Source organism: Lynx canadensis, chromosome D2 (genome assembly GCF_007474595.2).
Source record: "Lynx canadensis isolate LIC74 chromosome D2, mLynCan4.pri.v2, whole genome shotgun sequence".
In the NCBI taxonomy this organism is placed as follows: Eukaryota; Metazoa; Chordata; class Mammalia; order Carnivora; family Felidae; genus Lynx; species Lynx canadensis.
The window spans coordinates 15,902,535-15,926,744 of NC_044313.2; the positions used below are offsets into that span (position 1 = coordinate 15,902,535).

General features: G+C 40.3%; 1 protein-coding gene across 2 annotated transcripts in view; it reads right to left on the reverse strand.

Moving 5' to 3' along the window:
• Positions 1 to 4,758: 4,758 nt before the first annotated feature.
• The window catches only part of FAM160B1 (family with sequence similarity 160 member B1), a 37,614-nt gene continuing 18,162 nt past the window's right edge, over positions 4,759 to 24,210 (reverse strand). Inside the window, exons 6-17 of one of the 2 annotated variants that reach the window (XM_030334133.2) lie at positions 21,599 to 21,898; positions 21,192 to 21,388; positions 19,799 to 19,913; positions 19,167 to 19,243; positions 18,888 to 19,080; positions 18,227 to 18,396; positions 17,690 to 17,833; positions 16,731 to 16,821; positions 13,560 to 13,703; positions 8,927 to 9,067; positions 8,184 to 8,287; positions 4,759 to 8,086 (exon numbers count right to left, since the gene is read on the reverse strand). In XM_030334133.2, coding sequence (XP_030189993.1) covers positions 7,981 to 8,086; positions 8,184 to 8,287; positions 8,927 to 9,067; positions 13,560 to 13,703; positions 16,731 to 16,821; positions 17,690 to 17,833; positions 18,227 to 18,396; positions 18,888 to 19,080; positions 19,167 to 19,243; positions 19,799 to 19,913; positions 21,192 to 21,388; positions 21,599 to 21,898 — 1,782 coding nt within the window. In that variant the 3' untranslated portion in view covers positions 4,759 to 7,980. The remainder of the gene's footprint in view (positions 8,087 to 8,183; positions 8,288 to 8,926; positions 9,068 to 13,559; positions 13,704 to 16,730; positions 16,822 to 17,689; positions 17,834 to 18,226; positions 18,397 to 18,887; positions 19,081 to 19,166; positions 19,244 to 19,798; positions 19,914 to 21,191; positions 21,389 to 21,598; positions 21,899 to 24,210) is intronic. The other variant, XM_030334134.2, reaches the window with a different exon arrangement.

Here is a 24,210-nt window from a genome sequence, read left to right on the forward strand (position 1 = left end):
GTAATCCTGGGACAAACAATCCATTTTGGACCTCAGACCTCAACATTTGTGAACATAGTCCTCGATGAATGTTTTCTGTGTCTAGCTAGAAAGTTTTTTCCACTCGAAGCAGGATCGTTTGGGAAGGTCAGGAGGGCAGAGCTCTGTGTTTGTGTAAGTGGAGTAGTTCTTGCTGTCCGTGGCCTGATGAATATGAGTGATGCCTGTGAAATACTTTCTTCTTTTTTAATCATGGTAACAGGCAGGGATCAACTTCCATGGTGATGTGGGGATTTCTGAAGCGTTTGCAGATAAAAAAAAATATAGTACAGAATCTGAGAAACTTGGAAGGTCTTTCCAAATATAATCTGGAAACCGGTAGAAAAAGTCAGCATTTACAGCTGTCCAACATCTTTCTTAACCAAAAAAAGGCGAATAGTGAGGATCTCTGTTCTAAGGAGTTAATGGCTTTAACCGAATGCGTGATCACATAGTTCACTGGAAGAAAGACCAAAATACAATGTTCTTATATCAGAAAGCATGGCAGTGGCACACTGTATGAGGACAAAGAATGGCCTCAAAATGGTGTTGATAGTGAAATGCTCAGCCCAGAATTATCTGTGTCAAATTAATTACATTTCCCTCATCTTTTTCTTTCTATTGAAATAAAAAAATGATAATAAATGAGCAACACTACTTGGCAAGATATATATCAGCTTTTTCTTTGAAATACTCAACTCAATGAATATCAATTATGTTATACGCTATGCATGAAAAGACTCCAGCCATTAAGAACTGCAAAATTATTTTTATTTCAATGTCAAATTCCCAAGAAAAACATCCCGAAATTGCTACGCACATTTGCATTTACAGCTCTTATTATTTTTAGGATGTGGTTTTGAACCCAAGTTCCAATGAGTCATGTGCTTTTGTGAACAGTATTCTCAGGGAAAGATATACTTATAGCTGCACCACATTGGATCATTTTAGGGAAAATGCAAGTCTTTATAAAATGGAAGCTCTTTGTTGTCAAGGAGCCCAAAGGTACCTGGACTATTGGGTTAATATTTATATCCTAAAAGTAGATGTTCTCTCCTCAACTGCCATTTCTGTTGGAGCCCACTACCGACTCAACTGAAATAAAAGATGATCTATTGTCTAATAGTTTCTAAAACAGAACGGAAATAAAGATTGTAGGGCACTCAAATAATTGAAGCAGGCAACAAAGATTTCAGAGCCATAAAATGCTCTGTGACTTGCTACCTTGTTGATGGGAGGAACAGGAAAAAGAGATTTAAGAAGGAAAGCATATTTTAAACACGGAAGAATAATGTTTAAGGAATGGCTAATTTGTTTCCCTCTAGAAATCTTCAGTACATGGTTCTCTGGGGAAGTCTAATCAATTAAAACCCAACATGCTATTCCATTTGTGAGGGGCATGAGAAATACATTTCTCGTGTTATTACATAAATGAATCTCATCTTCAGGGCTTTGAAATACAACTTCATCCAGACCGTAGTGAATTTGTATGCCATCTCATCTGTCTGCATTACAGTGAAATTGATTTTATGATTCCTTACTCATAAATTACAGGCCTAAGGCAGTCACAGACTTGGAAATGCCTTTGCTTTGTCTTTCCTAGTCTCACAGGCTGGGCGTGTCACTTGCTTTTTTTCTGAACTACATCTAACTCTTCCAGCTTGCAATTCAGGTTAGAGTTCTCAACCTTAAAAATGTGTTTCGAGACACAGTGGTCTGCTAGAGCCAGAATGTGTTCTTGCCTTGTTTGGATCCTCTAACCTAAATGTTATCCCTGAAGGCTTTGGCACCTTATTGGAATTAAACATTTTCTTAAGAATTAATGGAATGACCACCCTGCCATGCGAATGAACGCACCTAACAACATGGGTACCGTTATGAAACTAACAGCTACAGATGTCCAAGGATGTCTTCCTTCTTTCCTTGCCTTCATCTCCTCAACTGAGAGCAAAGTACCCCATGGGGGTGCTTGAATGTCTGGCAGTCCCCCTGGGTCCTACTTTCATGTCAGGATCTTGTTAGTCATCAAGAGTCAAGAGAATTATTACCTAATGGCCCCTCCCCTACCTTTTTTAAAAGAGAATTTCTGTGGGTTCCTTGATACACTGACTAGCTAGAGTGAAGAATAAGATCATACTATAAAACTATGAAGCATGCTGTATTTCCTTCAATTCCTCAGATTGACCCTCGGGAGATCAGGCTACCTCATGAAGACTGAGATGGGAACGGCAACAGGTCAGGGCTCTTCATGTTGTTCCCTGGCAGGTACGACCCCTAGGTTGTCCTGCCTTGCAGCCTGACCTCAGGCTTGAATGTCAGGATTGGAAGGGAGTATTGAACTGGGAACCAGTGAGGGTTTACACATTCTGTCTTCACACATATCCAGCATGTGGCTTCTGAATTCACCTCTCCTGTGCCCATCAACCGCAACTGCTTCTCAATGGGATATGTAGCCACCTTGTGCCCAGTAACGAATGGGGATCAAGGGAGCAGTGTGATCAAGCAAGGAGAAGAGTGTGGTTTTTTTACTCAACCAAATCTTACGCCTCATGTTCGGGTCATTTTTTTAAGCCTACTTAAATCTTTTGGTTTTAATATTTCAATGGACTTTTTGCCTTCTCCGTCTAGAATAGTTCTGGAAAGAGATCATTTAAATCAGAACAGTTTATTACTGGTCATCACCTGAGAAATTATGGGCCCGAAAGCACAATTGTGTGGGCTGGTGCCGTATACCAACCTCAAAATAAGAAAGGTAAGGCGAAACAGCTAATGGCGGTAAACATCACAGGAAACAGACCCATGTTCCGTTTCTTGCTGACTTGACTTTATGGTCATGAGTTCTCAGAATATCCAGCACATCTCTAGGTCCAAGTAAGAATATAATTCGGTCAAGACTTGAGTTTTAGATTTTCCCTTTAGATGACCTGCAACACTACAGTCGACCCTTGAACAACACAGGCTTGAACAGCACAATGTTCACTTACATGCGGATTTTTTTTTTTTCGATATAGTGCAGTACTGAAAACATACTCTCTCTTCTTTATGATTTTCTCAGTAATTTTCTTTTCTCTAGCCTACTTTATTGTGACAATACAGTATACCACACACATATACAAAATACGTGTTATTGACAATTTTCGTTATTGGTAAGGCCTTCCAGTCAACAGTAGGCTATTAGTAAAGTTTTGGGGGGGAGTCAGACATTATATACAAAGTTTTGACTTTGTGTGTTGGGCGGGGGCGGGGGTGGTGGTGGAGATCAGCATCCCTAACACTCTGGTGTTGTTCAAGAGTTAACACTACATCCTTCTCCCCGTGCTCTCACAACAGTTGGGTACTATTTCTCTGACGACCTTCACCCATGTGTGTTGGAATTTATTTGTTGAAGCACAACGAGCCCTCATCTGTGACTATGACTTCCTAAGGGCAGAAATTGCTTCTTCTTGTTTTCCTGGCCCCTTACAACCTGGCTCATGACACGCTCTCAACAAATATGTGTCGAATAAACCAAATTATCGTTTTGGTCTTGATGACATCACATTTCTGATACCTGTTTAGAAATGCTGTTCTAAAAAACCTCCAGCGCACACAACAGTCAAACCGTACGAGGAGTGTAGGTAAAACAGACTTAGGTGAGTGTCCCTGATATGGATAGTGGGGTATAGATCAAGTAACATCAAAAGCCAGCTTCCTAAGAGCGAGGGCCATGAGAAACAACGTCCCCGCAACTAAAAGTTCTTCCATTTCTTCCATCCATGGCTCCTTCGGCATCAAACTTTCATGCATTGGCTGCTTCTACCTGCTCATTTTTTTCCTGATAAAGAGTATGAGTCACTCCTATAAAATTTCAACTTAAACAACTTTACATGAATTCTTTAAAGTCCCTTGAGATTAGTTTTCCAGATGAAACACTGCAAATTTCCTAATGAATGGCAGTCTGAACCAGGTTTTTGGTCTAGGGATTGGATCGTGCATTCCTCCAATGCAGTTTTCCTTTAAAGCAGCTCAAAGCAAGGAGGGTAGTTTCAAGTCTTCGATGCCTAAACTTACCTCACTACATCCTCTCAACCTGCTATCCTCTCTGTGTCCTTCTAAAACTATTTTCAGTAACATTGGCTACAAAGAATCCTGGGTAGGTGGGATTAATAATCCCATTTTTCTCTCGCTGGCTGTGCCGTGTAGTACATGTTTCTTTCAGTTTCCAACTACAGCAATTTGGCAAAAATTCAAACGGATGGAATAAGCCTAGAGTCTAATGGTCTCAGATGTCAGGGAAAAAGTTTTTATATGTGTTACAAATATATTAAGATTACTTATAATGAATTGTTTCTCCAAGACTTGTATAAACATCCCTTCCTTTGCAGACGTGATTATCAAGGAGCTGGGTGGAGGATATACACTTGGGGGGGATTTTTCAAGCTATACATTCCCCCTCCTCAAACATTCTGATTCTATCCCTTCTTGTTCTCTCCTAGGAATCAATGCTATAGTGACCCATTAACTGGTGTGTGTGTGTGTGTGTGTGTGTGTGCACGCGCGCGCGTGTTAAGAGAGCTCTACGCCCAGCGTGGGGCTTGAACTCATCACCTTGAGATCGAGAGTCACATCCTCCACTGATTTAGCCAGCCAGGCGCCCCAAGATGTGTCATATCCTTTTGTGTGTTACGAGTGATTGTTTCAGACTTAACAGTGAATAAAATGTTTTCAATTAGAATTCTATAAAAATATAAGACACTTTGCTTAAATTACATTATTTATTTTTAGATTATCCCTCTTAGTCCTGCATGCATCATCAGCACAAAAAGTTGAACTTGATCACAACCTCCTTTTGAAGAGATAGTAGGTACACGATCACCATCTGAAGACTTTTTCTTCATAGGTGGCCCAAGAATTCCAGGCCATGGTAACACTGTCAGTAACCTACACAATGTTTGATAGAAAAATTTACCAAATATCCTTTGTTTAATGTAAACAAGGCAGGAGGCCAAACAGAGCATTACAGTAACACTATTTTTACAGGGCCCAGAAATATGATTATCTATCATGTTTTAACACATCGAGTGTCTCAATGACATGCATATTTTGATTAATTGTAAAACCCAAAATATAACTACCATATAACTTGTTGTTTTTTCACTTCACTGCAACTTGTCAATGCCTGTGAACTTCATAATTAAATGGTAGTTATATATTAATGCAATAATTTATGGAAATATGTCACCCTGAATTACAAAGTAATTCCATAATTTGTGCCCTGTAAAATGAAGTGTAACAATCTTTACACTAGCAACAGTGTAAGCAAGCTAAGGATTTGGTCCTTTTATATATATATATATATACACATATATATATATATACACACACACATATATATATATGTACACATGTACACACACATAATGTACAATTAAACCAAAGAGCTATGAACCCTCTCACAGCTTCCATATTGCACAGACAGATACATTATGAAAACGTTACAGAGTTATAATGGGAGTACTACGTGATAACTGCCTAAGGACAAATCTGAGTTCTATCAAGTAAAGAACGTGGCTCATTACTAAAAATGGAATCAAAGACTCTCCTGTTAGAAGGTTAAAAGAAAACGTGCACACCCATTTCTATTGATATGAAGCAAGGCTAATGTTCGGCTTGGAACCTGCTACGGCGATCGGCTGTGAAGGTGGTACTTTCCACCCAGCACAGTGCATTTGAGTCACTGGTTTGCAAGCACCGAGTAACAGAGATATTTGGCTTCCACAAGACGGTACGAAAAAGACTAGGGACGTAGCACATTGTTTCACTGACAAATCCAGCTCCCTGGGAGAACTGGCTGGCTCGAGGTCTGTCTGAACTAAATACCAAGAAGAAAGAAGGAAAAGAAACTTAGGAGAGAGACAACTTACACCTTAAGCTTTAGCTGACTACAGATCAAAATCATTACAATAACTTAGGAAAACAATTATGTTTTAAGAAGCAACACACACACACGAGTTAAAGCTTTTTTGAGCTTGGTGTCATATATTCGCTATAAGGTCCCATTGTGAAATCAAGAATAAAGTAGTATTTGGCTTTAGAGGTAATAGCATCGCTATTACATCCACTGAACACTATGAAAACATCAAGAAATATCTAGTATCTCTTCATGCCTTATTTTCAATAAACCTACATCAAAGTAGACTACAACTATGTCTAAAAACAGAGATGCTGCAGTGTTCCTTCGCGGGGGCTGATCAATAAACACAGGGAACTGAACAACGCTTTCCCATCATTAAAAAATCATCTGAAGAAAATCATGCACAAAGTGACTATCTCCCACTTTTGCTTTTCCTTGTTTTCCTTAATAAATGTGCTTAGACTGAGCTAACAAAGATCTGCATTAAATTAGAAATGTCGTCGTCTCGGTTTAACAGGGGTAAGCATTCTAGAGCCAAGAATATTCGTAATCTGTTGAGATTCTGCTCTTAATAAATAGCCAAAACTAACTAGAAAATAAATCAGAAACACAAAGACAACAAAATTAGCAGGAGGGGTAAAACATGCTTGGATGCACATGCCACGTGATGTTGTGTATGCAAACGTGCTCCATAAAACAACTTGTTACAAGGAGCAGGGACGGCTCCTTCCAGGCTGGGAAGCCTGACAGTCCACTCCCTCAAAGTATCAGTAAACAGAAAGATAAAGAGCAAAGTGCTGCTGCTTAACATTTCAGGAAGAGGAGGAGGAGAGCAAGAAGAGGAAATTAAAAGCCGTATTTGAATGATAAGCATCACTTAAAAGAACAGAAATCGGATTAGCAAACACCATTTTGTAAATCAAGTATAAGCATGCTGTGCACAGCGCAGCCTTACTGAACTGGTCCTTCATATATACCCAATTTACCCAAATTCTTTAACATGTAAACAGGACACGCTGGTTTTCTTTTGAAATCTCTTTAGAATCATTTAAAGCGAAAGACGGAACAAAATGAAAAAATAAATGTAAACACTGAGGCGGCCAATGGCATTTTGATTGCTGCCTAAGAGTTATCAGTCAGTTCCCACCTATGTAGTTCAGTAAGAAATCAAATTACAAAGCAATTTTATAAAGCAACTTTCAGAGAGGGATAGATAGAAGGAGAAAAAAAAGTTCTCAACCCCATGTATGTTAATTAGCCTAAAAAATACTATTTTAGCAAACATTACCAATGGTGAGCACAAATTCAACATTGTTGCAAAAATGACACGGTTTGAATACACTGGGACCCATACGTGAAAATCAATCGCTAACATGGCTATGTGCACAAAAGAGTAAAAGAACGTTTCTTTAAAAAATATATATATTATATTAATCAAGAATTTCTTCATCATATTAAATTGTTATTCTTAGAAAAGCTGAGGAAAGTTAATGGTGCTCTACACATTTTTATCTCCTAATATTAACTCAACTCACTCGATGGTTCCTGAATTGTATTTTTTCTCATCTACAGTTTTTTTATTTTTCATATTTTGTTTGATAAGAATTCTGACCTTAAAAAGTTATAAAATCAGTTTTGTTTTGTTTTGTTTTGTTGCTACTTATTAATCCAAAAGAATAGAAGCATTTGAGTCCCAGAGTCAAAATGCCTTGCTACCTTAAAGGATATTAAAATAACAGAAATATCTTCAAAGTCGTGACATCAGAAATTTTGCAGCTTTTCACACAGGCATTAGAGATGCTTATTTCCTGAAGTTCCTTTGATTGTATCCTGGATTCAAGGATGTGCCATCTTATATAGAGAACCATCACGGTAACGCCAATGAAAACAACATTATACAACATTTTACTAAGAATGTCCACTCCATGTGTTCTTGAAGGTTCTGTCCAACTTATAGCAGTGCTTCATTTAAAAAGGCTTTTTTATCCTCTCGGCTGGGTGCAGCTGAGTCTTTTTTTGATGAAACGTGTACTGCAGTTCTGCTCCCTCTGTTCTTTGGAGGATGCTATTTACGGGGTGGAGGAAGCGTGGTATTTCACAAATGCGATGGCCGCCAGCTCCTTACAGAACTCCTCTAGCACGATCACACCCTCCAGCAATGTGATGTGGTCAATACTGGGGAAAGGAAAGCAAGCAAGCAATCAAATCGTATCAGCAGATGATGAAGTTTTGGTGAAATTTTTAGATAAAAACATGTAAAACACTGGCTTACATAGGGCCTTCAGGTTCCAAACCAAGCAATCGCTTTCTGACTAACAGAAGCTTGGGAGTAAAGTCTTGAATACGCTGGATTCTAACCATGAGGTCTCCAACAACCTGCATCAGAGACAAAATGAACTGAGTTCTTGAGGTCAACTACCTAGGGTTTTTCAGGATTAAAAAACTGCCTATTACTCGATTTCCTATTACTAAATAAAAAACGTCACCTCTCACTATTCACATAACCGTCTTTGGCAAAGGAGTCCTATCTGTTCCCTAAAATATAAAAGTTACATATGGGGCCCCTGGGTGGCTCAGTCGGTTGAGCATCCGACTCTTGATTTTGGCTCAGGTCATGGTCTCTCAGTTCGTGAGACTGAGCCCTACGTCGTCAGGCTCTGCACTGAGAGCACAGAGTCCACTAGGGATTCTCCCATTCTCTCTCTCTCTACCCCTCCCTGGCTCATGCCCTCTCTCTCTCTCTCTCAAAATAAACAAACTTTAAAAGAAAAATTTAAAAATTTTAAAAAAGTTACATGTATTATTGAAAAGAATAAACTGTCTTTTTTCCTCCACACACCATCGTACAACAATGACTTCTAGACGGCAGATGTAAAATCTTTTCCATCATGTGACACTAATGACATACAATGATAAGTCATGTTAATGGACATGTTGACCACGTCTATTAATCATCCAGATGTTAAGTGGACAGGTTTGCCAATCCTAGAGACTATAACAAAACTAAGAACTCACCCTGACGATTACGGAGAAGAGGGATCTACAGCCAGAAGCAAGGTTTACATAAGGATCCAAAAGGTACTCGTGTATGTGTGGATGAGGGAAGAGAGAAAGTCTAGATAACACGGAAGTGACTTGTAAATTTACATCATATGGCTGTGGAGAGGTAAAAAAAAAAAACAGACATTTGACATTGTTTATACATGTATATATACCTGAGCACTTCATTCACCATTTCAATTGGTCTTTTCAAGAAAGGAAAATATCCCATCTTATTCCTCCCTCCAATGAAAACAGTCATTAAGATCTTTTAAAATACAGTAGGCTCATTTTAGAAGCGATACTCTTCATCTTTTAGATTACTCAACTACCACCAATGATCAAGAGCCTGTACACAATAAAATAAAGCCATATGCATCACCAGCCCAGAACCTTCTGGGCAGAAGGGAAGTATTGGGGACAGAAATGACCACCAGAAGCCTCACAGCGAATGAGAAGGTTCAAAACGGTGATTACAGACAAGGACCATCTCCTTTATCACAAGAGCATTAACTCTCCCCAAATAATTATACATCTGTGTACAGTTCCTCATCCATTTTTTATATGTAGTATCACAATTTTACTTGAATTTGATTTTTTAAAATTTTTAATCTGTTTCCTCCTCATAGAAGATGGCTTGGAGGTGCTTTACAAAGTGCATCAAAATCAAAGAAAAGGGCACACTGTACAAAAACGGTTGCTGTTACCGTCTCTAGAACTTTCAACAGAAGTCTTGCTCCTTCCAGTTTCCTTCTAGGCAGCCAAAGGAAACTGAGTGGCTGAGACAAAACTGGCTTCCGTGGGAGGGCTGGGGGCGAGTGAGGGACACACGCCAAGCCCGGGGAAAGGAAAAGGGATTCAGGACGAGTGAATGTTAACCATGGACTCTGCCTGTTTCGCTCCCATTCATTGAGCGGACGCTAAGCGCCTGACACAACGAACACCAACTAAGAAGGGAACATCTGGCATTCGGAGGACAACAAGTGTGAGGGCATAGTGCCAGAAGACAGCAGAGTGCCTTCACGTGAAAAAAGACCTCAAGTCCTGTGTTGTGAGTCCAACTGTACCATTTTTGTTTTTAAACACGAGATCCACGAACATGGATTTTCTGAAAGGGCAGAAAACTATCCCTAAGTCTCTCTTATTCACAACTGGGCCTCAAGCAAGATAAATGAAGGGAGATACAATTCCTACGGAAGGGGAGTTTGGAAAGCATATTCTCCGACTTGATAATACCTGCAACAGAACAGCCTCCAGGACTCAATTCATAAGGAACAATGAACTCCCATTAAATTGCGTTTGAGGCACAAAGGAAACATTTTTGCAAATCCTTAGAAGAATGCATTTGTAAAGCATGTGAACAAAATCCCTTAAAATACAACTGAAGTACAGTTTGGGATGTGACTTGTTTCAGGTAGTTCAGGTTTTTAGGTCACAAATTCTTCCATTTATAGGAGCTTAAATAAATAAGTCAAAATTTGGCTTTCGGCAAGGTTGGAAATTGCCACTTAAACTTTGTATTTTCTTCATAAGGTGTTACTTTGGTTTTTAGCTTTGTCTGAACAAGAACCTATGTCCTACGTTGTTTAAGACGTTTAAGGCTGACTGAGATTATATTTTAACGTGAAAATGAAAACAAATCTCAGCTACATAGAAACTTACCTCTGAAATGGTCTCTACTTCACAATGGTAATAACTTTAAAACAAGTTGGCCTTTTTTCTTTAATACAAATATCCCTTTTTTGGGTTAGTAGAAGTGTTTATACCTATTTTGGACCTCTTTTCTACTTTGTACAGCATTCACCTGAAATGAAAGCTGGCCAGATTTTTCTGACAGGTCAAATGGGCTTGGTGTATCTTTGCGCTCACGTTACATACAAAGCTGGAATTTTAGGACAATACACTTTGGACTTAAAAGCATACTGATGACAAAAAAAGAAAAAAGAAAGAAAGGCGGCATACTGAGGTTACCAGCAAACTCAGTCTCAACCCTTCTACTAAAAGGATAAACTGGGGCGCCTAGGTGGGTCAGTCGGTTAAGCATCCAATTCCTGATATTGGCTGAGGTCGGGAGACCAAGCCCCAAGTCGGGCCGTACGTGGGGCTCTGCGTGGAGTGTGGAGTCTGCTTGGGATTCTCTCTCTCCCTCTCTCTCTCTGCCCCACCTCTGCTCACACTCTCTCCTTCAAAATAAATAAATAAACTTTTAAAAATTAAAATTAAATAATAATTTTAAATTAAATAAAATTAAAAAAATAAAAGGCTAAATTTACCGACAACCAAAACAATACTGTTTAGTCAAGTTTAAAGTTTTCTTATTTAAATTTTTACTTCTCTTTAAAGTTTACTTATTTATTTTGAGAGAGCGAGCATGAAGGAGCGGGCATGAGAGGGGCAGTGGCACAGAGAGAGGGAGAGAGAATTGCAAGCAGGTTCTGCCCTGAGCCTGAGGCTGGGTCCAATCTTTAGAACCGTGAGATCATGATCTGAGCTGAAATCAAGAGTTGGACACTCAGCCGAATGAGCCACCCAGGCAGCCTCTATCTCAATAATTTAATAGCTTCTGAAACTTCTAAAAACTCGTGTATTTAACAAGGCTTTGTATTTTTTAAAGTATTAAATTGTTTTTTTCATTCAGTTTTTACAAGCAAATCTAAGTAGGAGGTGATGGCAAATAATACCAGCTTCGCCTTAGAAGAAGGAAATGTGACACGTGGCTCAGTTACCCAAGACGAAACCCTTCCCTGTCAGGGCAGAGAGAAGCTGAGCCTCCCTACATTCGGGTGTTCTTTAAGTTCCGCTCATGGACCTCGGCATTTTGCTATCTTTATAAAATCATCACAAACGATACTAAATGTGTTACAGAGTACTTTTTAAAAATTAACATTGTGACAACACAGTAGTACCAACAATACTTGAGTGTAATTGAACATGCAGAAACTAGCTACTTTACGAATTAGCTGCAGTCAATGTTTAATCCCAGACTGGTGAGCCCCGCCCTAGCAGAGATGTACACTAAGAAAATTACAAGCAAACATCACCCTCAGCGAAAACCCATTCAAAAAAGAAAGAAAATGAAACGAAACCAAGCACGCTTGGCACGCCGGGGCTCATGATTATCTCTGAGATCTGACTGCATCATGTTCTCACCAAAAAAGGCTTGGAAAAACCACTCGTTTAAAGACAAAAGGCTTGAGGCTGTGCCCCGCAGCGTAGGAGCTTAAGTCACACGAACTGAAACTAGGGATTCCTCCCTGACAAAATTCGAGCAGAAGTCTGTCCTGCCTATCATTCAGGGTTCCGGAAGAATGGTGGAGACAGGGTGGATGAACCGGTTCTGCACAGTGATGTGCGACCCGATGAAATAAGAAAAACTCTGCAGCATTTCAGGATATTTTGTCTCCGAATACCCTTTTATATCGGCACTCTGCAAACTAAAGGGAAAAATACCCAAGATCCAGAGAAAGCCTAGCAAACGAGCTCAAACACCACAACGAACTGATAAACCCGGCTTGCTACCCAGGAGGCTTACGCAGCCATCATGCAAACAGCACACCCACCAGATCTGGACTGAACAACCGACCCACCAAACCTGAGAAATACAGCACTTGCTATTAAGAGGTTAAAAGAAAAAAGGACTTACTCTATCTCTTTACTGATTACTACCAGAAACAGTCCTGTCTGAAGTGGAACCCAGTGAAATACTTCTTAAATTATAATTTCTTTATTTGGCTTTCTGGTTATTGAGGACAGCCTGCCTATGGAGTAAATTTCTTTTATTAACTCCCTCTGCTCACATAAATATTTAACTAAAATGCTGAAAAAGAACAACTACTTTAATATACAATTTTAAATTAGTTCCAAATTGGTGAAGTCAATTTCTGTGTTAAGGCAAGTACCATGCCAGGTGGTTTTATTTCAAGCGTACATCCCAGAGTGTAAGGCATTTCAAAGCTGCATCATCACTTTGTTCATTTTTCAAGGAGGGAGGGAGGGAGGGAGGGACAGAGGGAGGGAGGGAGGGAGGGGTTCCGTAATCCCAAATTCATTTCTCCTGGCCGTCAGCGAGACAGAGTAACAGACCAGAGGATGCTAGTTTTTTATCTACCTTGGAATAAGTAAATTTACCTTTTTTATTTCACCTCCCCTTTCTGAAAATGAGTCTTATTCCTAAGTCCTTTGTCTGAAGAAGCGGTTTCATCTAATATTGTTCCGTAATTTTAATGAGACCAGAGTGCTGGAGATTCAATTTGAAATGACATTTAAGGTCTTCTGAATTGAAGGTTGACTCAATCTGTATCTGTACTAACTATACTAAAAGGCTTTCTAAGTTCATCGTAAAAGGAAAGCACTCTAATCACCTCCAAAATGTGTTAAGGATATTAAGACAACAGCCTATAATGAGAAGGGAAATATAGAATTTGACAACAGCCGTCAGGCCAAATGAAGGCTTTGAACATAACAAATGCATCAGAAACGCACTGGTTGTTGCCAGCTGAGCTTCACGAAAACAGAACTACTTTATTAAAGATCTAAACTAAGACTAGAGATGAATCCACGGTGAATAGTAACAAAACAATATGACAATTAATATTTTAAAGCTTATTACCTGATCGAGAATTCTTCCCATTCTGTCAAATAAAACTTTCAAAAAATGACCTTCAAAGAAAGTAGCTTCTAAATTGCACTTTTCCAATGCTTTTGGAGACCCAGGCCACTCCCATCTTAAGCAGATAGCACAGTAGTCCCGGAACTAGGGAAAAGCATTTGCATCATTAAAGAACAAACCGAAACAAATGGGAGATTAAACAGAAAGTATTTCCTCACACAGGCATGTAAATATCCACCTGCGTGCCCAGCGCTCCCTGTGAGGCGCCCGTGGGAGAGGGAGGGAGAGATGACTTGGGTGACAACACCGTCACTAGAAGCACAGGTAAGACTATAACACCTGTACCAACATATGCTGATGAATAAATAGCATGTGTTTTCCTTTAGAGGAACGTAACTCTTTCCTTATTTTTAATCACAGATTTAGAGAATATTTAAAAAGCAAAGTAAGTCCTAGCCACATTTTCAAATTGATTTGGAAACGTTGCATGCAAACGGATGAACAGATGTACGTTATCGGAGAAGGCAGGCTTGGCTTTCCCATGGCGCACCTACAGGGGGCGCGCTGTCACAGGACACATCAGTGCTGCGTGGAGCGTGCTCCGCAAATGGTTTGCTACCCTCGCAGTGAAAAGGAGCTCAAAACCCAGAGTAAGCATTTAGACACCTTTATTGGGGGCGCCTGGGTGGCTCAGTCGGTTATGCATCTGACTTCAGCTAAGGTCATTATCTCCCAGCTCGTGGGTTAGAGCTCGGCGTCGGCGGACAGCTCAGAGCCTGGAACCTGCTTCCGATTCTGTGTCTCCCTCTCTCTCTGCCCCTCCCCCCCTCACGTTCTGTGTCTGTCTCTCTCTCAAAAATAAATAAACATTAAGAAAAATTAAAAAAAAAACAATAAAAACCTTTATTGCATTTAACTGAGTAACTGTTATGTCTGTTGAACAATCAGGGCTGGTAGTTTATGTTTTTTCTTTTCACCTTTTTACCAAAGTGTTGGTAAATAGGCTGGAAATAATAAGGAACTGGCCCTTCACTCCTCAGTTTACTACTGGGAAAAACAACATGGATTTTCATAAGCATAAGATCTCACATAATACAAATAAATTTGAAAAGTCTTCCCCAATATACAATTTACTTAAGTTTAAACAAAAGACATGGAGAGCATAGTTTTCTTCCCCATTCTTTCACTTTTCAGATTCTCCTTATTCAATAAAGCGACATTACTTTGACCTCTCTAGTTTGGAAATTACCTGAATTTGAAACAAAACATGTCCTCACCATGAAGCACTAACTTTGATTTTTAAAAGAAAAACATATTTAAAACCACCAAAAAGCCAGCTGCTTCAGTATATTGTGAGTTTTAACTGATTTGGCTTTCAACAGACCATTTTCTATCCTTAACCACTCACCAATATTTAATTAAGCATTTTTCCATTAACATATCTGAAATTCTGACCTAGACAGCAATAGTTTAAAAATTGTTGATCTCTCTTGTCTGTTTTCTAGCACTTCTGAAATAATCCTAATAAGTGCATTTGTAGAAAATGGAAATGAAACTTCACAGAAAGAATAAAAGCAGTTTAAACTTCCAGGGGATACTACTGAGATTGGGACCACTATTGTATTGCCTTTACTTTCTCGTTCATGAAAGTGCTAGCTTGATGTGAAATATTGGGGTTCAGGAGCAAACAGTCAAGAAGAATTCTTGAGACATCTTTGGTACAAAGAGGTGTTTTATTAACGCATGGGGACAGGACCTGTGGGCAGAAAGGCTGCACTGGGGTTGTGAGGAGTGACTGATTCTATACTTTCAAGTTGGGAGGGGGTCAGGGACAGCGTTAAGTCTCTAAGGAATTTGGAAGCAAGGTTTCCAGGACCTTGAGGGGGCTAGCTGTTGTTAGGAAAAGGTCATTTACTACTGTCTAAGAGTAAAAGTTTAGTCATGAGACCCTTCAGATATATATTAGCGGGCCATATGTTTGGAGGATGATTGCTAACATATATTCTTGGGGGGCAGAGATAAAGGAAGTTTCTACAAGGATTTTTATAGAAGACTTACAGGATCCTGGAGGTTGGGATGAGGTTAAGCTGAGACCGCCTTTTGCCCCTAGCAAAGGGTCAACATCGAGGCAGCTGGGTTCCTAGAGGAAGGTCACTCTGCCTGTCTCAAGGACCTGCCGATGGGCTAGTAAGGGAGTTTACTTTTTTTTCTGTATTTCTTTTGTCTTTGTTCTCCACATCACTAGCTACAGAATTACTCTAGTTACTCAAGCAGTAATGTGGACTTGCATTCAGGCTTAAAGTACTGTGAATTAACTATAGGTGCATGCAAATTAATTATACATAACAGCACACTTCAATCTCAAGGATTTAAATGAAAATTAAATATGCATTGTTCTGACTTGAGACTTCTCAAAACCGGGAATTCTGTGAAATGCTAGAGAGGGAAGAAGACTGACAGAAGGCTGTTTAGTTCACTTCTTCACAGATGACCTCTGAGAGAGTCCTTCCAGACAGGCAGAGAAATCCCTCACAGGGGCAGGGCATGAGGGGGCGGGCACTTGTAAATAAATAACGGTGTGGGTGAGAACAGAGGTGGAGAGGGGGTCAGGGCAGTGCCTGTGGAATGAGAGCAAGGGTGGGTGGTAGATACAAACATTTAAAAGTTATGTTTTGGATCAGCAGGGAAGAGGATTGGGGGGAGATACAATTTGAAGTATAGAAAGAAAGAAAAGAAAAGGAAGGAGGGGTGAGAGATAGAGGGGAAGGGGAAAGTGGGGGGGGAGAGAAAGACACAGGAGAAGGGGAAAGTGGGGGGAGGAAGACATAGGGGAAGGGGAAAGTGGGGAGAGAAAGAGAAGGGTGGGGACGGGGGCGGGGAGAGAAAGAGAAGGGTGGGGACAGAGGGGGAGGGAGACACAGGAAAGGGAGAAAGGGGGAAAGGCAGAGGGATGGGGGGGGAGGGAAGCAAACATAAAGAAAGAAATCTTGGGACAGAGACACAGTGAGTAAAAGGCATAGTAAGGTCACCTGCCGGAAGTTAATGTAGCAGAGGGAGTTCAGGTCTTGCAGAGAAAGGGAAACCTCTGGAGAAATGACTGTGGGTAACAGGACAAGGTGTGTATATACACTCTTACTAGATTTCATGTCCAAAAATAACTACCTCACTTACCTGCCTATGAGCATCTCGGAGGTAGGTGTCATATCCAGTGCCCTCGACATGGTAGGATGATTTTGCTTCATCGGGTACCAGACAGAGAAAACTTCAACGAAAAAAGCCACAAGCAGTAACATAAATACTCTGACAATTCAGTATCTTTATGTCTTAAACTATCGAGTGATATCTTCAGTTGAGCCAAACACTGATGCAAATGGAAACCCGAAAAACAAAATGACATAGGCATAAGTACTTAATCTTGAATCGGTTTTACTGATTACTCTTTCATTATCTCAAAGGTTTTATTTAAAAATCACTCATTTCACTTAAAGTAGAAGGAAGCCTAAGACGACAACTTCTTTCTACATTACAGCACAATGAGAGACCGCCGTTATCTGCTCATCTCAGGAAACCGGCTTCGAAGTAATTGAACCGAAGATTTTTATGCACCCTAATTTTACATCTTGAGCCACAGGCAATCTCTCTAAAGTCACCTGCCAGAACCAGGCATAGCAGTGACAGCACTGCAAAGGCAGAAAGAGAACATCGCCACAGAAAGCGCACTTAAAAAAAAAAGGTAAAAACCACAGTATCAAAAAGGTAGAGTCCTAGGCTTAGTGTAGGTCAGTACACGTGTACTAAGTACAATCTGTCAAACCGGAAATTCCCCCTGTTGTTCCAACTGGGAATTACTTACAATGATTATTATTAAAACAAAGTAGGGTACTCTGAAGGTTTACTTAACCACTATTGTTTTTGTCTCTATATTCAGACAGCTCTTCTCTTCTGCTATTGACTGTTGCCCCTAGGCTGTCACTTGCTACATAAACATGACAAAAAGCTGATATAATCTTTAGATAAAAGAAGGGAAAACTGAATTCACAATATATCGCTAGAACAACCTAAGAACAGAGCTATCATAGGTTATAAAACCAAGCAAAAGAGATGTAAGTCACATTTACATGGCAACTCACCTATTTACAATTTTATGGACTTCGGTTTTCCCATCATTTTTGGGGTGGTCTGGAGTAGCAGGAGGTGAAGAACTAAGCCACTCTTGATTTGAAAGAGTGTTATCTGGTGAAATGTCAGTAAATAACGGGTCTTCTTCGAGATCTCTACGTTTAATTTAATGATGTATTAAAAAAAAAAAGACGAAATTTTAGTACATTTTCTAAACCAGAAGATTGTCTACCATTCTCTTTTCTAATGTCTTAGAACACATTACCTAACTTTACCAGTAAAACAATTACATTTTATAGGGATGTTAGTATCTTACATGCACATCAAACTCAAGAACGCGTTGATTTTGTTAGGTTTAATGAATACCACTTGTGACTTAAAGGGATGGTGCTATCATGGCACCTAAACTTTATTTTTGAAAATCTTGTAAACTGTAAGAGGTTTTTTTTTTTGTTTTTTTTTTATGAATAAGGGAGAGAAGTAGGAGGAGAGAGAAAATTGCGATTCAATATAAGATGCTGAACTTGCAGAGTCAGATGGGAACTTACACGGCTCCTGCTATCAATCCGTTTTCCACCACATCTTTATCTTCTGGACACACAGGCTTATATTCGGTATAATTTCTTTCTTGTAGGTTTCTTAGGACCAAGTTGTAAAGAATGTGCTCATTGGGTTTTTGTAAGAGATGTTCGAACATTCTTAATGTCATTATGCTTATCTGAAACCAAAAATGATAATAAAGGCTGAGAAATATGTCTAAATACATTATTCTTCTTGCCATCCTGTGAGTCATGCTTTCAATTTTTATTTACTGGTGTATTTTTAAATCATTTTTTGAAGTTTATGTATTTATTTTGAGAGAGAGCGAGAGCACACGAGCCAGGGAAGGGCAGAGGGAGAGAGACAGAGACAGAGAGACAGAGACAGAGACAGAGAGACAGAGAGAGAGAGAGAGAGAGAGAGAGAGAGAGAGAGAATATAAAGCAGGCTCTGCACTGTTAGCGCAGAGCCTGATGCAGAGCTCGAACTCACAAACTGTGAGATCGTGACCTGAGCCAAAACCAAGATTAACCCACTGAGCCACCCAGGCACCCCGCATGCTTTCAATTTTTAAAGCCACGTGAAGAGGCTGCACTCAAAGCATCACAAGTACATTAAAGTTATATTTCCAAGAATGGAAGTCCAATTCTAAATCATTACATAGCATACCTCATCAGATATGTGATCACAATGTTCTATTAACCTATGTCTTAAAGGGTGTCTGCTAATTTCGGCCAGAGTTTCTGGTTCCCTCTGTTCTCCAAGGATAAAAAACACCATTTCTTGAAGCAAAACGTCAGAGGTTACTTGCCGAACAATGCGATGGAGCAGGGCAGTTGATGTCAGAATACCCATCTCAGAACTGGGCATAACAAACAGGTGATTAGTGGGCAAAAATAACATGAACATAGCAACGTTTTCTTTTTTTAAAGGAAAAGGGCCACTCACGTTTGCATCAACTGAGGTTCCATAACGCCAATAAAAAATCTTTCATGAACAGCTTTGGCAAGAGCAACAGCAGCAGTCTAGAATATAGGAGGAGCATCATTATCTTCTTTTGTTTTCATGGAAAAGAGAGATTAATCTGTAACATCGACAAGCCAGTCTGCACCCTCCATCTGAATTAATGTGGAAAAACAAACTTGCCTACTGACCATCTTGTTGATGGCACATAAACCTGGGTTAGATGTTAGCTACTTGGTTCTTTACATTTCATCTAAATTTCCAAGAACAAGACAGATAGGACAAAAATATTATCCCAATCACATTACAGTATTAACATCCCCCCAAGGAGGTGAAATGGTGGGAGGTCGATGTCACCTTATGAAGCTTTCCATTGTAATACTTAAAGACATATAAGGTCAGACCTTGAGCTGTGATTTATTCTAGAGTTGCAACACACACACACACACACACACACACACACACACACGGAAGGTTTTTTGTTTATTTGTTTGTATTTATTTTACTGTGCTATCCTAAGATAATTAAGATATATTTGAGGATAGAAACTGAGGAAATTTGACTTAATAGACATTCACATTTAAAAATTATCAATAAATAACAAAAAAAATTCACACCTTTTGTGCTTCCTTTATGAGTTGATCACAATAATCAAACCAGGAAAGAAATGAAATTAAGGCTCGTTTTCCTGGAAATGCTGAAGCATCTTCTTTATGACTGTATGAGTCCAAGCTGTAGGACATGGGAGAGAAATGCTTAGTCCAAAGTTATCTGAAAGCATTCATCTAGTTCAGTACATATGGAAAGATGAAGGTATGTGAATGAACTTACACAGTAAGATATATTTACACAGGCAACGCCAGATGACTAAAGAAAGCCAAGGGGAAAAGAAAACCTTTTAAATCAAAAGTTGTAAATAATTTCACTCATTAAGTGGAAACAGAGAGACTAACAAGAACGCAGCTGTGGAGGAAAAAAACACACAGACAGCTCCTCATGCTTCCGCCATAAATATGACCAAGTGGCAGGAATGAAGTGTCCGAGGTTCTCAGCCGCTGGGATGGAAGAAAAGGAAGGTAAAGGAAGGTGTGCAAAAAGAAACAAGCAGCCTCCTTCTCTTCCTGCCTTGCAACACAGTAGTAAAGTAAACCCATGGGTCTGCCCTACGGATGTTGGCAGAATATCAGGGGGAAAAGACAAGTAGGGGGGTCTGGGTAGCTCAGTTTATTGAGCGTCCCAATTCTTGATTTCGGCTTAGGTCATGGCCCCAGGGTCACAGGATGGAGGCCCACGTGGGGGTCAGGTGAGTATGGAGCCTGCTTGGGATTCTCTTGCCCTCTCCCTCTGCCCCTACCTTACTCACACTTGCTCTCTCTCTCTCTCTCAAATAAATATTTTAAAAAGTGAAAAAAAAAAAAAGACAGGTAAAAACCAAGGAAGAGTTAAAAATACACAGAAAAATTATAACAGGTTATTATACTGAAATATTAGGCTGCTTATAGATGATGGGATTAGGGGCAATTTTCCTCATGCTGCTTTATAAACTTATAAATGTTCTGTGATGATCACATCTAACAATGAGAATCAGGGGGAGCCCCAAAAGACGGGTAAAGGCGGTAAAAAAATAAGGGAGGAGGAGACAGTCCATATACACAGGCCCCAAACATGAGACTCCCCTAGAGGCTGCAGAAAGTATTTATAAAAGGATGTTCTGTCTTTGGGAGGGAAAAAAAAAAATCAGATACCGTTATTGGTTTTAATGTAATTAAGGTCTTAATTGATCAGTATAATGGAAAAATAACTACGCAGCAGCTGTATTGTTCCCATACCAACTCATTCCTGATTGGTAACAAATTTAAAATGGGTCTCCGAACATAATCCCATTTAATGATCACAAGTAACGTCCCTCTTTCCAAAACTAAACGTTTATGTCACTGCAAACAGAAGTGAACTTAAAAGTGTAGGTGGAAGAAGCCACGTCTAGGGGAAAACACAAGTAACGGTGCTCACCCCCAGTTAATTGCCTCCACGGTCTCGATATCTAGCGGATCCACTGACTGAGGTAGGGCCTTGTACAGCGAGGCGAGTCTGTCGGTCAGCAGTTCGCACAAGCAAGTGCTCTGTGTGAGGCACCTGGCGGCCGCAGGCTCCGGCAGACTTACTAACAACATCAAGCCCTCGCAGGCTTTCACAGCTATTCGGCCATCCTGATGGGAAGAACACACACCCCTTCAATTTTTGAATTAGATGTATGTGAAGCAAGTTGCCTGGAAAAAATTCAACTTAAATAGATTTAATGTTTTACACGAAAATAAGGATCTATATATATGTATATATATTTTTTTTCTATTTCAAATGCATGTAACTGTGATCAGGATGTGGGGCGGGGGGTGGGGGGAAGAGTAAAGGAGACTCACGGGACTTCTAGTAAGATTTAACAGGGAATTCACTAAGTTGTAATCCTGGTTGGGACGAATGACGGTGGCCTCCGGCAGTGAGGTGACGGTGAGATTATCCAGGCTCGTGGACAGGTCATCTAGCTGGTGAGGAGGCTCATCATCTAACTCTGCGTGCTCCAGCCCCGTGGCACCAGACAGTTCCTCTGGCTGACACGACTGTCCCGTGTCTGTTGACAAGGAATCCTGACCTTGACCTTTTGATGTGTCTTCTGAAATTACATCTGCTGTTCCTTTGGAAGCCAGTGATTTCAACTTATTCTGAAAGAGAATACATGTTCTGTAAGATTCCTTTCAAAACACTTATAAAACAGAAGTCACCTTTTTATTGGTTTTTCTGTAATTAACATTCTATAATTCTATAGAATTACAATTCCATAATTAACATAAAGTCTAGCCAACGTAGCAACAGATAGAAGAAGTGTTAGAACAAATGAAAATACTCGGACTTCAACAAACTGTGTTTTAAATATTTTATTTTACTTATTTTAGATTTTTTTTAATGTTTATTTATTTATGAGAGAGAGAGACAGAGGGCGAGCTGGGCGGGGGCAGAGAGAAAGGGAGACACAGAATTTGAAGCAGGCTCCAGGCTCCGAGCTGTCAGCACAGAGCCGGACGTGAGGCTCGAACCCACCAGCTGTGAGATCATGACCTGAGCCGAAGTTGGACGCCCAACTGACTGCACCACCCAAGCACCCCTAAATATTTTTAAATTGCAGAGGCATCTAGAACACTTTTCACACTAACTGCAGAACGTACCATGACCACAGCAATGAACAGTATTAGTGATTACTATTTGACTACTGCTACAAACAACTCATCTTAGTGGGGGGGAAAAAGAAGATTCAGGAGTTTTCAATTGCAATTAAATGTTTCCTCCTCACTGGGTTACTGAAAATACATAGCCTCCACATTGATTCTTTTAGGACTGGTTTTCTAAGATGATTTTTCTATGTTTTCCTTTGTTTCCTATGTTTACTTTAGAAAAAGGACTCAATATTCTCAGGACTTTTTTTTTTTTTAACATTTATTTGTTTTGAGAGAGAGAGAGAGAGAGGGAGACAGAGAGAATCTCAAGCAGGCTCTGTGCTGTCAGCATGGAGCCCGACACCAGAACTCGATCCCATGGGCTGTGAGATCCTGACCTGAGCTGAAGTCAAGAGTCAGGCGCTTAACTGACTGAGCCACCCAGGTGCCCCTCTTCAGAACCTTTTTATTAGTGTTCTTGATGGAAACAGATTTACTGGACATGTCGGCCCCACCCCCCCGACACACACACCCAGACACAAAGAGAATCTCAACCGAAGCTAACCATTCGTTTCGAGGCAAAGAGTATTTTGTTTTCCATTCGAACACAAGAACAAAAATCAAATCACACACACAGGTCAGACGTCATCATAAACCAGCTTCTCCACAGGCCCGATCACCATATTTCACCTAGCACAGAGGTGCATTAAATGCTGAATGAATTCAAAGTTCTATTTCCAAAGTTAGATGATAGCTATGATAAGTCACTTTTATTACGGTTAAAAATATAGTTTGGACCAATCTTCTTGAGAAATCGAGCCCGCAGCACATGTTAAAAGAAAACGCTTCTGTAGAACGACAGAACAACCGTCCCGTTACCTAGAAAACTGCGTATCACAATCTTTGTGAATGTAAAACATTCGATTCCATCTAAAATTCTACTAATATTGTTGGAAGTGGTATCTCAGATAAGAATGGCAAAGGGCAGAATACTCTTAGGACTGCATTCAGTCCTTAAACTAGCGTTTCTCAAAGTAGGACTCAAGACTGTCAGGGTCACGGTCTTCCGTGGGGCTACAGAAAGTCGCAGACTCCTGCGTCAGACCCAGACCTGCCAAATGGGAATATTCGGAGGAGGAGCCAACGAAGCCGCATTTTTATTTGTTTGTTTGCATTACTGAGTATGGTTGACAACGTTAGATTCGTGTCAGTGTCCAACACTGTGGTGGAATCCGCGTCTCTTAAAAGTTCCGTAGGCGATGAGGAAATGCTGCCTTCTCTTGCACTTTGGTTCTTCCCGAAACTTTCTGCTCTAGGGATCTTAATGACAGCCAAAGCACATTTATACACACAACCCTCAGATCTCCTGAACACAGACTTCTCTCCCAAATCGCAGGTTTGCGAGACCAGATACCTGCCAATTCTCTCCAACAGGACACCAGGAGGACTCGGAACCTCCAGAACCGTAATCACCATCTTTCCCCTCAACATAAGCTCCCCCAGGGCTCCGTTCTTTCTGTCAGCGACAGCCTTGCTGGTTCGGGAGTTCACACATTCGTCATCCTTTCTCTTCTTCCTGCACGAGACCCAACCGAACCTACCTCTGGCGTCTCCTCAACATATTCACTTCATTCCAACCCACTGCTTCCCGCTTACAGTCCATGTTACTTTTCGTTGGGGTTACTCCCCCAGCTGCCGAGTTAGTTCCTCTGCTTTTCCTTCTCCACTCAAAGGAATCCACTGTACAAGATGCTGCCGCCAATTGAACTTCAAGCACAGATACCACCGTGTAATTACATCCCTGCTCCAAAATCTTCAATGGC